This window comes from Cyprinus carpio, chromosome A10 (genome assembly GCF_018340385.1).
Source record: "Cyprinus carpio isolate SPL01 chromosome A10, ASM1834038v1, whole genome shotgun sequence".
NCBI lineage: Eukaryota > Metazoa > Chordata > Actinopteri > Cypriniformes > Cyprinidae > Cyprinus > Cyprinus carpio.
The window spans coordinates 14,526,769-14,540,788 of NC_056581.1; the positions used below are offsets into that span (position 1 = coordinate 14,526,769).

The window sequence follows — 14,020 nt, forward strand, 5'->3', positions numbered from 1 at the left end:
CTTAAATAAGTAATAATGAAATATAGAGAGAAAGTTTTTTTAAAAAATTTTTAGGGGTTTTTAAATATGTATAGTCTTACAGTTAACTGGCCCTTTGATGGCAGCCATAATGTTGAAGTGGTCCTCAGTGAAAAAGTTTGACACCCCTACTCTAGTCTGTTACATGTTACGAAAAGCCAAACAGCTCGAAATATCAAAACTGACCAGTGCATGAAAAAAAAAAAGTTTGCCTGTAATGTTTTGCCTTCATCAACCAATGAATATGCAGAAGGTATTAGACTTATTTTAAGATATTTTCTATCCTTTTTTAATCTTGACAGGCCTTTGTTATATGTTAGAAATGTCAAAAGTGTGACTTAATTGATGACTGTTACTACACAATTCAGTGTCTTTACAGCCATTAAAATTATGTATTCAAAAATATGCATTGTATAATATGGTTGCCACATCAATCTATTGGCAAAACAAAAAATTGTCCACAGCAAGTAACATTTAGGCTCAACCCATCGTCCAGCACAACACTTGCTTTTGCTACGGCACACTAGAATCAGTTTTTGTTTCCCCCAATCAAACAGCAGTACTTCTTTTGTTCTCAGTGTCTTTTTTAATAGTTTATATATTAGTTTCTGTATATTTTACTTTACATACTATACTGTTGTCTGAGCTCTTTGGCATTGTGGTTCACACTGTGGGTCACAAGTGATTCGTGAACGTCCTTCATTAGTGACATAGATATATATATATATATATATATATATATATATATATATATATATATATATATATATATATATATATACTGTTGTTAATAAATATACACAATGTATGATGTTTATATCTTTTTACACAGAGATGTGAAATGAAAATACTATCACCTTTTACTCACCTTTATGTCATTTGTACATTGTATGTATGTCTTTTTTCCATTGAACACCATTCACTTTTATTTAATAACTTGTTTTGTTTAAAATTAATTGCCAGGCTAATGTGACTTTTTGTTAAGTCAAATGGCTTTGGCATAATATGAGTATGAGTAAATTATATTATTTTTGTGTGAACGATCCTTATGTACACAAAATCACATCAGCACACATGGAAAGCCTTGTTGCACTTCAAACAAACATTTCACTCATTTCCAATAAAACAAAATGAAGTAAATTTATTACTTCAGTTCAGTTCATTACAGACATTCATTACAATACAATACAAATACAATAAAACTTCATTACAATGCAAATTCTGTGACCTCATAAATATTTTAAGTGATTTATTTTTATCACATATGAGAAGGCTGTGAGATTGTTTTCTGCAATGTCTGCACACACAGGTCAGTCAGTTCTATTAAATTAAGTAAAAATTTGTTGAATGCTTTCAACTGACTGTATAACCAATTGGATATTCATATTCAACACACAAGTACAGATTCCTTAATACAGTTCAACAAAACAAAATGAATCTTATTTTTTTAATAACCCTTTGTATTTAACCTTTTGCTCTGTAGTAGCCTAGTGTTCACCTTGTTGCGTTTGTACAGTTCTTTTATGGACTGCATGACCTCCTCTGTCTTTAGAGTGTATATGATGGGATTCAGCATAGGTGGTATTGTCTGTGTCAGAGAATTGTTAATTATCCGTGCGTTTGGATGGATAAATGTTGCTAAAGCTGCAATATTAATACCTAAAAGTGGAACATAAAAAATTGCCACTAACATGAAATGTGAGGTGCAGGTTTTCATGGCTTTGATCCGGTCAACACCCTGAGCAATCTTAAGCAAAACTAAAGCGATGCAGAAATATGAAACCATTATCAATATCAGTGGCATACATACAAGGAGACCAAAGCAAATATTTGCCATGATAATGTTAATGGTATTATCATTATAAGCCAGTCTATAAATAGGGCCATGATCACAAAAATAACTATTGACTACATTAGATCTACAAATAGAGAGTCTTGTGATCAAAATCACCATTGAAGCAATAAAAGTGACAGAAAAAATCCACATCACCCCTATGATCAGAAACATGGCTGGTTTGGTTACAATGGCATGATACTGTAGAGGAAAACAAATAGCAACCAGTCTGTCATAAGCCAAGACAAGTAGTGTCAAAGACTGCAGATTCATGAAATGAAATACAAAAAACATATTTGCCAAACATGCGTCATATGAAATGTCCTGGTGCTTGAATAAAAATATGTCTATGAGTTTTGGAATCAAAGCTGAGCTTCCACACAGATCAGCAAGTGCCAGATGAAAAACAGCAATGTATTTGGCTGTGTGAAGTCTGCGGGCCAAATATATGATACACATGATAAATGAATTCCCTAAAACAGTCACAACATACACTAAAGACAAGAACACATAGTAGTATTTTGCATGTGGAATATTAAAAAAGCCATTAATGAAAAATGTTGCAGGACGAACAAAGGTCACATTTGCAGAGGAGTTTGACTGCATGGAGATCATGATAACGGTTGTCTGGCTTTTTGTTTGTTCACCTGTGATGAACAGTTATAGAAATACATTAAATAACAGAGATTATTCATAATAATAATGAAAAATTATTTCATTACAGTGCTTTAATCTACAAAAATGTTTGGATGTTCTTTAATATAGTCAAATTGCACTAATAATAAGAGTAATTTGCAGTAAAATCAGTAGTAAAAATAAGAGGAAACAAATGGTTTATATTTTACCTTCTCCAAAGCTGCCACCCTCTCATTAATATACCAGCTACCAGACATATTTATAGTAGATCATTCTCTTGTGCTTTGGACTTTAGTCCACAGATCATCCCTTCTCCCTGTAGAGTTGAGGAAAAATGGGTAGGAGTAGTTTAGCATGTGACATCATACATTTATTGCTAAATAGGAATACTGTACAAATGTACGATAACAGTATTAACTAATGATAATTACATTAAAGAAGTATGAAGAGCGATGACTTTTGAAATTACTATACCCCAAAATTATAGGCTTATGAAGTTGACCTATGTGCATACTTCTGTTTATGATCAAAAGTGATGGTGTCCACAAAGCATTGCATTTTTAAAGTTTTGATAGCGTAACAATACTACACTAACATGATACTGAAGTTCTCTAAGGTCATTTTCTTTTGTAGCTGAAACATGGCAGCCACAAACATGTCATGGAAATGGAGTATTGACAAAAATGGTCAACTTGTACAACTATAGCAACAGTATGAGTGCCTTTATAATGTGTTGTGCATGCCAGGAGACCCAGTTGACGACATCGATCATCATCCATATTTGTTTTTCTTCTAAAGTCACATTTGATCATGTGAGTTTCTGTGACAGCTTGTGTCTGTGGAATTGCCCATGTGAAATCGTTAATACAATTGTCAGTTGTGTGGTCTCACGGTCTGGCTGAATTGTCTAGTCTAGTGTGTGCATTTGGAGAATTATAATGTTAGAAAAAGGGGTTGAAACCATGCTTATATCTGTGGTTTCCCGTGGTTTTAAAAACGGTTGGATTTGAAAATTGTCTAGTGTGACCTAGGCATTCGCAGCACTTTTATCCGATGTGACTTACAAGCTTAAGCAATTCATCACAGCACACAATAGGCCTATTTGCAGGATATAATGTCAAGTTTATTCGATTAGGAGACATAGTAGAGAAGAACAGAAATGCAGAGAAGAGAATTATAATTTTTTTTTTATTTGAATGAAACGAGAGAGCAGTGTGACAAACAATGACAAACAATAAAATAGTGCCATTTCATTCATGTTGATAGGACAAAGGGTATAAGATGAATTCTCTGTTCTTTTACAAATGCTAGTAGGGAACATTTAAGGTTTTTTTATATAAAATATACCATTGTTTATTGTGTGGATTAAACAAAAATTTGTTGCTGAGCACTTGTGTACTAGGGTTGTTCATTTTTATTGTTTTTTTTTTTTTTTTTTTTTTTTTTGGTCATTCTGATTAATTTTATTGAATGAACACTTTAAAGTTTAAAGTTGAACAAATTTAGATCATCATACAATCCATCACAATGTTTCAAATAGCACAGAATAGTGGAAATAAGTCACTGCATAGTTATAATTAAAGAAAAAGTAAACATATTAGACAAGCACAATCCATAGAGGATCAACCTGGTAACAGAAATGTTTTAATTTTAATCGCATGTGACAAGTCAGAGAGCTTGTTTTTTTTTTTTTTACAAGATTTACACAGCAAGTCGAAATATCCTTTAAATATTTGTTACATGTTCTAGAGACAATATAACTAATAACAAATTTAAAATAACAGAAATTGCTTTATTCAAGCAAATAATAAAGTCAGCAAAGTGTAATATTGATCAGAACTAAATCCTTTTAAATTCTTCCACTGCATTTTATATTTATTTCTACAGTAACACACATCCTACTGCGCTTGTACAGTTCTTTTATGGATTGCATGACCTCCTCTGTCTTTAGAGTGTATATGATGGGATTCAGCATTGGTGGTATTGTCTGGGTCAAAGAATTGTTAATTATCCGGGTGTTTGGATTGATAGGTGTTGTGACAGCAGCAATATTATTACTTAAAACTGGGAGATAAGAAATTGCTACCAATATGAGATGTGAGGTGCAGGTTTTCATGGCCTTGTTCCGGTCAGCACCATGAGCAATATTAAGCAAAGCCAGAGCAATGCAGAAATATGAAATGATGATCAGTATGAGTGGTGTGCACATGAGGAGACCAAAGCTAATTTTTCCCATCAATATATTAATAGAATTATCATTACAAGCTAGTCTATACATAATTCCTTGGTCACAAAAATAACTATTAATCACGACAGATCTACAAAAAGAGAGTGTGTTCACAAAACCTACAAGTATAGATAAATATGTCAATGAAAAAATCCACATTACCCCTATGATCAGAAACATGGCTTGTTTGGTTACAATGGCATGATACCGTAGAGGAAAACAAATAGCAACCAGTCTGTCATAAGCCAAGACAAGTAGTGTCAAAGACTGCGTGTTCATGAAGTGATATACAAAAAACATATTTGCCAAACATGCTTCATATGAAACAACTTGATGCTCAAATAAAAATGTGTCAATGACTTTTGGAATCAAAGCCGAGCTTCCACACAGGTCAGAAAAGGCCAGATGGAAAACAGCAATGTATTTGGCTGTGTGAAGTCTGCGGGCCAAATATATGATACACATGATAAATGTATTCCCTAAAACAGTCACAAAATACACTAAAGACAAGAAAACATAGTAGTATTTTGCATGTGGCAAATTAAAAAAGCCATTAATGAAAAATGCTGCAGGACGCACAAAGGTCACATTTGCAGAGGAGTTTGACTGCATGGAGCTCATGATAACTGTTGCTGGCTTTTGTATCACCTGTGATGAAGAACTGTTACAGAAATATGCTCAATAACAGAATATTCAAATAATGTTTTCATTTCCAGTCACAGTGCACTGATGAACAAAAATGTTTAGATGTTCTTTTGAATCAAATTGAACTAATCATTGCAGTAAAATCACTACAGAGAAACAGAGGAAACACATGATTTATAATTTACCTTGTTCAAAGCTGTGACAATATCATTATTCTACCAGCTGTCTACACATTTATATTAGATCATTCTTGAGCTTGGGACTTAAGCTGATGGATCAACTTTTCTCCCTGTAGACTTAATTAGGCAGGGCAGGAGTATGAGCATGAGGCCTACTCTTTTTAATAATATCAATCATATCAGTGTACAAACACTATTATTTTTTTCAAAGTTTTTGATAGTGTTACAATATTATGTTAACTTCAGTATTGATGTCCTCTATAAAGTAATTTTCATTACAGTCGTTAACTGTGAGTTGACATATTCTCTGACTGGGTTTGCAAAATTTTAATAAACTAATGCTGTAACTTTACTTTGGGCATTTAAAAAAAGCTTGAATCTTTCCAGTTGTTATCGCGTGTATCTATGATGTCTGCATTTGTCAGGTATTGGAAAAAAACAAAGGCTTTGAGATTTGCCACTGCAGTGTAAACATTTCATAATGGCATACTGATGCTAGACACTTCAGTTTTCAGAGCCTCAACTCTGAGTTAATGTCATTCTAAACCTTGCTTTTAGCCCTGGATAGAAGAACGCATTTGCTGTAACTAATGTGTAAAACGGTACAGTGTGAAATGATTCTGTGTTAGAATATTACTCGTAGATGCTTAGCAACAGACACCCAATCGCATACCTCGTATTCTGCACAAATTGAGGCACTATTCATGTTCATAGTACAAACAGTATTGGATGAATTGGATGAATTATGCACCAACTTTAACACACAAAATTAAGGAGTTTCAAAAATCCTCATTTTGTCACGATAGCTGTGTATTATAAATCCATGAACATACATGAGACCCAATGAACAAGACATATAGGAACTTTTACTAAACACTGAAGAGAAGAACACAACATCCAGAAACGTTAACAAGACATGAAGCTGAAGAAACAGAGAGCTTTAATATATTGGAAGTGCAAATCAATAGAACAAACAGGTTTGTAATTCAACTGGGCGTGAAAAGGGAACAAAGGAAACTGGTGAATATTAAACACAAGAACTAAACCAAAACAGAACAAACATGTGATATTAGTCCCCCTTCCCAGAAAGGCACATCTTCATACTGTAATAAAGATGGTCCAACTGAGGGAGGGAGCTATGATGGAGGATGAGGAGCTGGAGAGAGACGTGAGCAAGGGGGCCTAGACAGAGCATTCCAGAGAGGAGTCAAGAAGGTGATACCGTTGAGATGGTCCGGGGAGGTCCTATAGAACTGTCAAGAGACCGACTGACAGAGACGGAGGATGAAGGTGGAGACTCAGACTGAGCTGAGAAGATGGAGACCAGGCCAGGACAAAGTTGATGGGACTGAGAACCGAGGTGAAGCTGGAGTGAACGAGAATCCCAAAGGAGCCTGAGGGATGAAGGGACGAGGCAGAGCAATGACTGACCAAGGCAGTGCAGGAGGGACGAGGGAGCCGAGTGGATTCTGAGTATTGATGGGCCCAAGTGGAGCTGAGGGAGTGTGGAGCCAAGTGTAAGGCGAAGGGTCAGGTAATCTTCTTTCCAGGGTGGAGTTAAAAACTGTAAGATCCGAGGTACATCCACACAGCACAGTGGAGAGAATGAGGGGAGAGCCGAGGAGTTGGAGGGAAACAGCGGAGGCGGAGCCGACTGACTTGCTGGCTTTTGGAGAGGAGGTGGGAGAGGGAGGCTAGGAAGGATTTCTGCAGTCCCAGGAGAACTTGGACTAGGCAGAACCAGCAGAGTCACAGGAGAACTTGGGCTGGGTGCAACCAGCAGAGTCACAAGAAATTGGGGAGGTGGTTGGCTGGGCCCTGGGTCTGGAGTGGGGCAAGCAGGGTCTCCCTCCTCTGGGCAAATAGTGAAAAGAGATCTGTTGTTTGCAAGCACCTACTCCACATAGGCAGCAATGCTCCCTTAAGGACCATCCATAGGCAGGCATGCCTTTGACTGCTCGCTGAGGCTGGATAGTTTGATGAGGCACACAGATGTAGAAAATCTTTTGTGTGCTCTTGAGTAAATGATCCCTGTGCTTAAGGAGGAGCGGACAAAGAGCAGGGATAACCAGTCTCTTTAAAAATGTCTTTAAAAACCTTGCACTCAGGAGGATACAGGAATGAAGAAACACTAACCAAAACAAGCATTGTTAAATGGTCCGTGTACATTCAGATAATTTGTTTACTCGTTTTTGTCTTCAAAATGGAAAAACAAAGAAACCGTTCATTCATCACATATTCGATCCTTAAATTATCATCACACTTTGTTCTAATGCACTAAATGGATATACACTGAAACCAAAATGGATAAATATCTTGAATATTTGTTCTCATGTGGGTGGGAATGAAACACCCTTTTTTGCTTATTGGTCAACCAAACATCAGACTGTGTTGTCATCAGTTCTTACTCAGTTCTGCACAACAGAATAACAGTCATCTGTGCAGATTCTTATAGCATTTATGGCAACTACATTTCATCTCTTTCTCATCAAACACCCAGACTAACGAATGACTTGATGCAAACAGTACTCGGCTTAGAACCCTAGACAGGGCTTTTTTCTGTGTAGACATTGTGCCAGAGAAGTAGGGTATGATTGGTGTTTATTTCAGAAATATGAATGTACCTCACATCTGCACCCATATTACTCATTAGTACATTTCTTTGGCACATTATCTGTTTTATTTAGGATCAAATTAAAAAATCTGTGGCAAAGCTGTAAACCGTACTGGACAATGTGGAGCAAATACACTTACACACAATAAAGTGCAGACATTTATCAATTATGTGTAAATACGCAGTAGTCATTAACTTGTTTTAGACAATACGCACAGTTTTATTAATCTTGAATGTTAATTGATGTCACACAACAGGGTGTGTTGTATTGTCTCTGCTAACTAAACTTCTAAATCAATGGTGCACCATGTGATGTTTCATTTCTGAATGAATCTGAGTCTTTGAATGAATCAGTTGAGTGAGGGATTCGATGAACCATTAATATAGACAGCCACTTAAAAAAAATTCCTAAATGAATCTGTTTTGATTGAATTGGTTGAATAAATTATTAATTTATTAACACCATGACTTGCTGTCACCTACTGGTAATATTACTTTCATAATCCAAGTATTGTATCGTTTTTTAATTGATTTCATATTTCTATATTCAAAATATTATGTTTAATACATTAATCTCATTAAAAGACCCACCCCCTTAGTTACTGTTGCTATGTCAGACAAGACGTGGTGCTCTCATACCACACATCATGTTCTCACTCAGTGAAAAATATATTGAAGAGCAAAGAGAACACTGACAACACACCGACAGACAAGAGAGCAGGTTACTTTTGGTATGAATCAAAGTCTCAGCTTTAAAATTTTGTAATTTTGTAATAAATTCAAACAATAAATACTGTTTTGTTGATCTTTAATGTGTCATGACAAATCACTGTCGCCTCACTTCAAGCAGCAAATAAACTGATCAGTAATAAACTCATCAGCTTCTTCTTTACTAGATAAAGCATGAAAAAAACATGAATGAACATCAGAAGGTATCTTGTTTTAAGTGCGGAAAGACGTCAATACACACCATTTTTCAAGTTCAAGTCCACCGACATGAATCTACTCTCGTGTCGGGTTTGTTTGTTGGGTTGATGCATTATGATTGGTCAGATCACCTGTCAATCAAACTCATGGTGAAGGGTCTATTGTAATTTTTGTGTTAATACATTTACGGCCCTTTGAGCAACATTAAACTGTGTAATTACATCTAAAGTAATGCAGCTTCTTTGCCATAGGGCAAAGATGGGTAGGTTGGTACTAATTAAACTGGTAACAGCCTAGGGTGTCATATTACTTTAAACTAATTTAACTAATTTAAACTAACTTTAAATGAATTTATTAAACCAATTTAATTGACGCAATTTAAGAATTTAACATTTATTTATTCTTTTTATTTATTTATTTATGTATTGCCAATTGGCATCTCAAATGAGCTCACCTTCTTCATCAAATCATGATGTTAAATTAAAATTTCAATAAAGTCAATCACTGAAACAACAGTACCACTTTGAGGAACAAATATGTATTTATTTACATATTTAACATGCCAGTGGGATAATGACACATGACAGCCTATTAGTATAAATTGTATAAACACACTAAGTCAAAATATTCTGTTAAATAGGTATTTGTTAAATGTTCTAAAGTGGCAATATAATTAATAATATACTTACAACACAGAATAGCTTTCATTCAAACAGATGATAAAAGTCAGCTAACATTATATTAAAAAGTGCAGACTCCTTTTAAATAATATTTAATTTCTCCCACTGCATTTCACATTTCTTGTCATAGTAGCATGCACCTTACTGCGTTTGTACAGTTCTTTTATGGACTGCATGACCTCCTCTGTCTTTAGAGTGTATATGATGGGATTCAGCATAGGTGGTATTGTCTGTGTCAAGGAATTGTTAATTATCCGGGTGTTTGGATGGAAAAATGTTGTTAAGGTTGAAATATTATTGCTTAAAATTGGGAGATAAAAAATTGCCACCAATATGAGATGTGAGGTGCAAGTTTTCATGGCCTTGATCCTTTCAGCACCATGAGCAATATTAAGCAGAGCCAAAGCAATGCAGAAATATGAAATGAAGATCAGTATTGGAGGTATGCAAATCAGAAGACCAAAGCAAAGTTTTCCCATCATAATATGCACAAAATTATCATTACAGGCTAGTCTATATAAAGGGGCAAAATCACAGTAATAAGTATCAATTACATTAGATCTACAAAAAGAGAGTCTATTGACCAAATTTGCAAGTACAGAAAAAAAGGTCACAGAAAAAATCCATATCACCCCTATGATCAGAAACATGGCTGGTTTGGTCACAATGGCATGATACCTTAGAGGAAAACAAATAGCAACCAGTCTGTCATAAGCCAAGACAAGTAGTGTAAAAGACTGCAGATTCATAAAATGAAATACAAAAAACATATTTGCCAAACATGCTTCATATAAAATTTCCTGGTTCTCAAATAAAAACACATCTATGATTTTTGGAATTAAAGCCGAGCTTCCACACAGATCAGAAAAGGCCAGATGAAAAACAGCAATGTATTTGGCTGTGTGAAGTCTGCGGGCCAAATATATTATACACATGATAAATGAATTCCCTAAAACAGTCACAACATACACTAAAGACAAGAACACATAGTAGTATTTTGCAAGTGGAAAATTAACAAAGCCATTGATGAAAAATGTTGCAGGACGAACAAAGGACACATCTGCAGAGAAGTTGGGCTGCATGGAGATCATGATACCTGTTGGCTTTTTTTATCACCTGTGATGAAGAACTGTTATAGACATACACTCAATAACTGAGAATATTCAAATAATGATCTCATTTCCAGTCACAGTGAATGTTCTGCTCTAATATGATAGATTCCAAAATAATAATACAACCATTGAGTCACTACAGTAAAATCATTAGATAGAAACAGCAGAAATGTATGGTGTATACTCTACCTTCTCCAATACTGCCACACAATCATTATTCTATCAGCTATTAGGCATATTTATATTGGATCATTCTCCTGCGCTTGGGACTTACAGTAGGTTCATGGATCAGCCCTTCTCCCTACAGACTTCAGGGAAAAAAACTGTAGGAGTAATCTTTACAAACTATGATTGAGAAAAAAATATACAAGATAACAAAAACATTTCTCTTAAAGCTTTTAAAGCTGATATAATGTTGACCCATGATAACAATAGAGACTAATATTATTGTCTGAAATATGAATATCAACCACAAGTCCCAATTTTAAATGTATTGATTTATTTGCAAAGTAAAGAAATATACAGGGATTTACATAGACCTATTACTAAAAAAAAAAATTATGGCATAAATATGTTTGATTCGTCATCTTCCATTTATTCCATCTGTTTAGAAAAAAATGGAGATGAACACACAGGCTTGTTTTCTCTTTTATCTTTTTTATTTTTCTTTTCCTATTTTACTGCTCTGAGAGCTGAACTGAAAGAAAAATATAAAATCTAAAAAAAATTTAATTCTCTCTTTTACTCACCCCCGTGCTATCCAAGGTGTATATTTTTTGCTAATGTGTTGGAATTTTCTACAGTTTCAGTACACTGTATATTTTGCACAGCAAGAATTTCTCTCCTCTTAGGTGGAGCAGTAAACGTTACCATAGTCTAGTCATTCTTAATTTTGTATTTAACAGTCAACATTTTTGTCGCTATGTTATATTCCCAATTAAACAAAGCTGATTATCATGGTATCCGTAGTCACCACCAAAACAGTCACTGTGTTCCACTGTAAAATCATAATTACTGCATCTTCTCTGTATTGTGTAAGAACTTGAATAATCCTTCTCACATTTAATTTCTTTACTATTAAATTTATTTTAGCAATGCTACATGTTATACAAAAATGTAATTACCATGGTATTGTTTGTCGGAGACATTTTAATGCCAGTGTCTATGAAACCGAGAAGAGGAGCATTACAAAATAAAATGAGGTTCTACCCTTTTCTGTCTACAGACTACTGTCAAAAGTTACAAAATCAATATTACTATTGTAAAACAATGTTTTGTCAAGTTGTGTTTTTTCTGCGTTATGCTTTTTTGTCAAAACAATTTTGGATTGAACAGAAGATACAGGATTCATCTTTCAGAGTTAAACATTTATGTTTTTTAATGTCACATAAGGATTAAGTTCACTGAAGCACATGCCTGCATTACATGGTCTGGAATCACTCTCAAAAAAAAAGAAATCACCCTGCAAAAGAAAGAAATACCTGCTAATATGTCAAAATACAAAATGGTGGGAATAAGTAAATTATAAGTTAATGGCAAACATTGAAACATGAAAACCTTTTGACATTCAAGGAAAAAACTGTGACAAATGATTTTTTATACTAGCATGTCTATTTTATACAAGATACAAGATGGACAAAGTCTAATTCAAACAGATAATGAAAGTAAACCAACAGTAAAATAAGTTAAATATAGTATTAACAACCTTTTAAATAAGTCCTTTTTTACCACTTTCAATTTCTCACACTGAATTTCATAATTTTTTCACTAATTGTATTCACCTTACTGCGTTTGTACAGTTCTTTTATGGACTGCATGACCTCCTCTGTCTTTAGAGTGTATATGATGGGATTCAGCATAGGTGGAATTATCTGGGTCAAAGAATTGTTAATTATCCGGGCGTTTGGATGGATAGGTGTTGTGGCAGCAGCAATATTATTACTTAAAATTGGGAGATAAAAAACTGCCACCAATATGAGATGTGAGGTGCAGGTTTTTATAGCTTTGATCCGATCAACACCATGAGCAATCTTAAGCAGAGCCAGAGCAATGCAGAAATATGAAATGATGATCAGTACTGGAGGCAAGCAAATTAGGAAACCAAAGCAAATTTTTCCCATCAGTAAATTTAGGGAATTATCATTACAAGCTAGTCTACACACAGGGCCATAATCACAAAAATAACTATTAACCACATTAGAACTACAAATAGACAGTCTATTCAGCAGACCTACATGCACAGAAAAATATGTCATAGACACAATCCACATCAACCCTATGATCAGAAACATGGCTTGTTTGGTTACAATGGCATGATACCGTAGAGGAAAACAAATAGCAACCAGTCTGTCATAAGCCAAGATAAGAAGTGTCAAAGACTGCAGATTCATAAAATGATATATAAAAAACATACTCACAAAGCACACTTCGTATGAAATGTCATGGTGCCCAAACAAAAATGTGTCAATGATTTTTGGAATCAAAGCTGAGCTTCCACACAGATCAGAAAGGGCCAGATGGAAAACAGCAATGTATTTGGCTGTGTGAAGTCTGCGGGCCAAATATATGATACACATGATAAATGAATTCCCTAAAACAGTCACAACATACACTAAAGACAAGAACACATAGTAGTATTTTGCATGTGGGACATTAGAAAAGCCATTGAGGAAAAACGTTGCAGGACGAACAAAGGTCACATTTGCAGAGGAGTCTGATTGTATGGAGTTCATGATACCTGTTGTCTGGCTTTTTGTGTCACCTGTGATTCAATCCATTCAAAAACAGAGAATGTTCAAGTAATCATTTCATTTCCAGTCACAGAGCATTCATGAAAATGCTTTAATTTTCTTTGATATAATCATATTGAACCTATTTGATAAGAGGCAGTAAAAGCATTACAGAGAAACAGAGCAGAGGAAACACGTTGTTTATACTCTACCTTCTCCAAAGGTGCCACCATCTCACTATTTCACCAGCCATCAGATAAATATATAGATCATTCGCTTACACATGGGACTTTAGTTCATAGATCACCCCTTTTCCCTACAGATTTGAAGAAAAAGATAATGCAAAAAATGAGTAATGCTAATATAATAGGCTCCGCTCCAGTACATAATTTTTTTTTTACACAAGCTTAGGTTTCTGT

At 34.7% G+C, this 14,020-nt stretch overlaps 4 protein-coding genes across 4 annotated transcripts; all 4 read right to left on the bottom strand.

Moving 5' to 3' along the window:
- Positions 1–1,252: 1,252 nt before the first annotated feature.
- Positions 1,253–3,275, bottom strand: LOC109087761 (olfactory receptor 51E2-like). The gene is made up of 2 exons (XM_019101951.2): positions 2,698–3,275; positions 1,253–2,499 (listed from the first exon to the last, which is right to left on the bottom strand). The coding sequence occupies exon 2, from the start codon at positions 2,465–2,467 to the stop codon at positions 1,466–1,468; it is 1,002 nt and encodes a 333-aa protein (XP_018957496.2). The 5' UTR covers positions 2,468–2,499; positions 2,698–3,275; the 3' UTR covers positions 1,253–1,465.
- Positions 3,276–4,337: 1,062 nt separating this feature from the next.
- On the bottom strand, positions 4,338–5,336 carry LOC122146361 (olfactory receptor 1073-like). The gene has a single exon (XM_042764572.1). The coding sequence runs from the start codon at positions 5,334–5,336 to the stop codon at positions 4,338–4,340; it is 999 nt and encodes a 332-aa protein (XP_042620506.1).
- Positions 5,337–9,852: 4,516 nt separating this feature from the next.
- On the bottom strand, positions 9,853–10,851 carry LOC122146475 (olfactory receptor 1468-like). Its single transcript, XM_042765350.1, has one exon. The coding sequence runs from the start codon at positions 10,849–10,851 to the stop codon at positions 9,853–9,855; it is 999 nt and encodes a 332-aa protein (XP_042621284.1).
- Positions 10,852–12,184: 1,333 nt separating this feature from the next.
- On the bottom strand, positions 12,185–13,919 carry LOC109087763 (olfactory receptor 1468-like). The gene is made up of 2 exons (XM_042765349.1): positions 13,814–13,919; positions 12,185–13,633 (listed from the first exon to the last, which is right to left on the bottom strand). The coding sequence occupies exon 2, from the start codon at positions 13,602–13,604 to the stop codon at positions 12,606–12,608; it is 999 nt and encodes a 332-aa protein (XP_042621283.1). The 5' UTR covers positions 13,605–13,633; positions 13,814–13,919; the 3' UTR covers positions 12,185–12,605.
- Between the last annotated feature and the right edge of the window lie 101 nt (positions 13,920–14,020).

Excerpts from the sequence above, each read along its gene's own strand:
- LOC109087761 (XM_019101951.2), bottom strand. The coding sequence starts at position 2,467 with ATGATCTCCATGCAGTCAAACTCCTCTGCAAATGTGACCTTTGTTCGT.
- LOC122146361 (XM_042764572.1), bottom strand. The coding sequence starts at position 5,336 with ATGAGCTCCATGCAGTCAAACTCCTCTGCAAATGTGACCTTTGTGCGT.
- LOC109087763 (XM_042765349.1), bottom strand. The coding sequence starts at position 13,604 with ATGAACTCCATACAATCAGACTCCTCTGCAAATGTGACCTTTGTTCGT.
- LOC122146475 (XM_042765350.1), bottom strand. The coding sequence starts at position 10,851 with ATGATCTCCATGCAGCCCAACTTCTCTGCAGATGTGTCCTTTGTTCGT.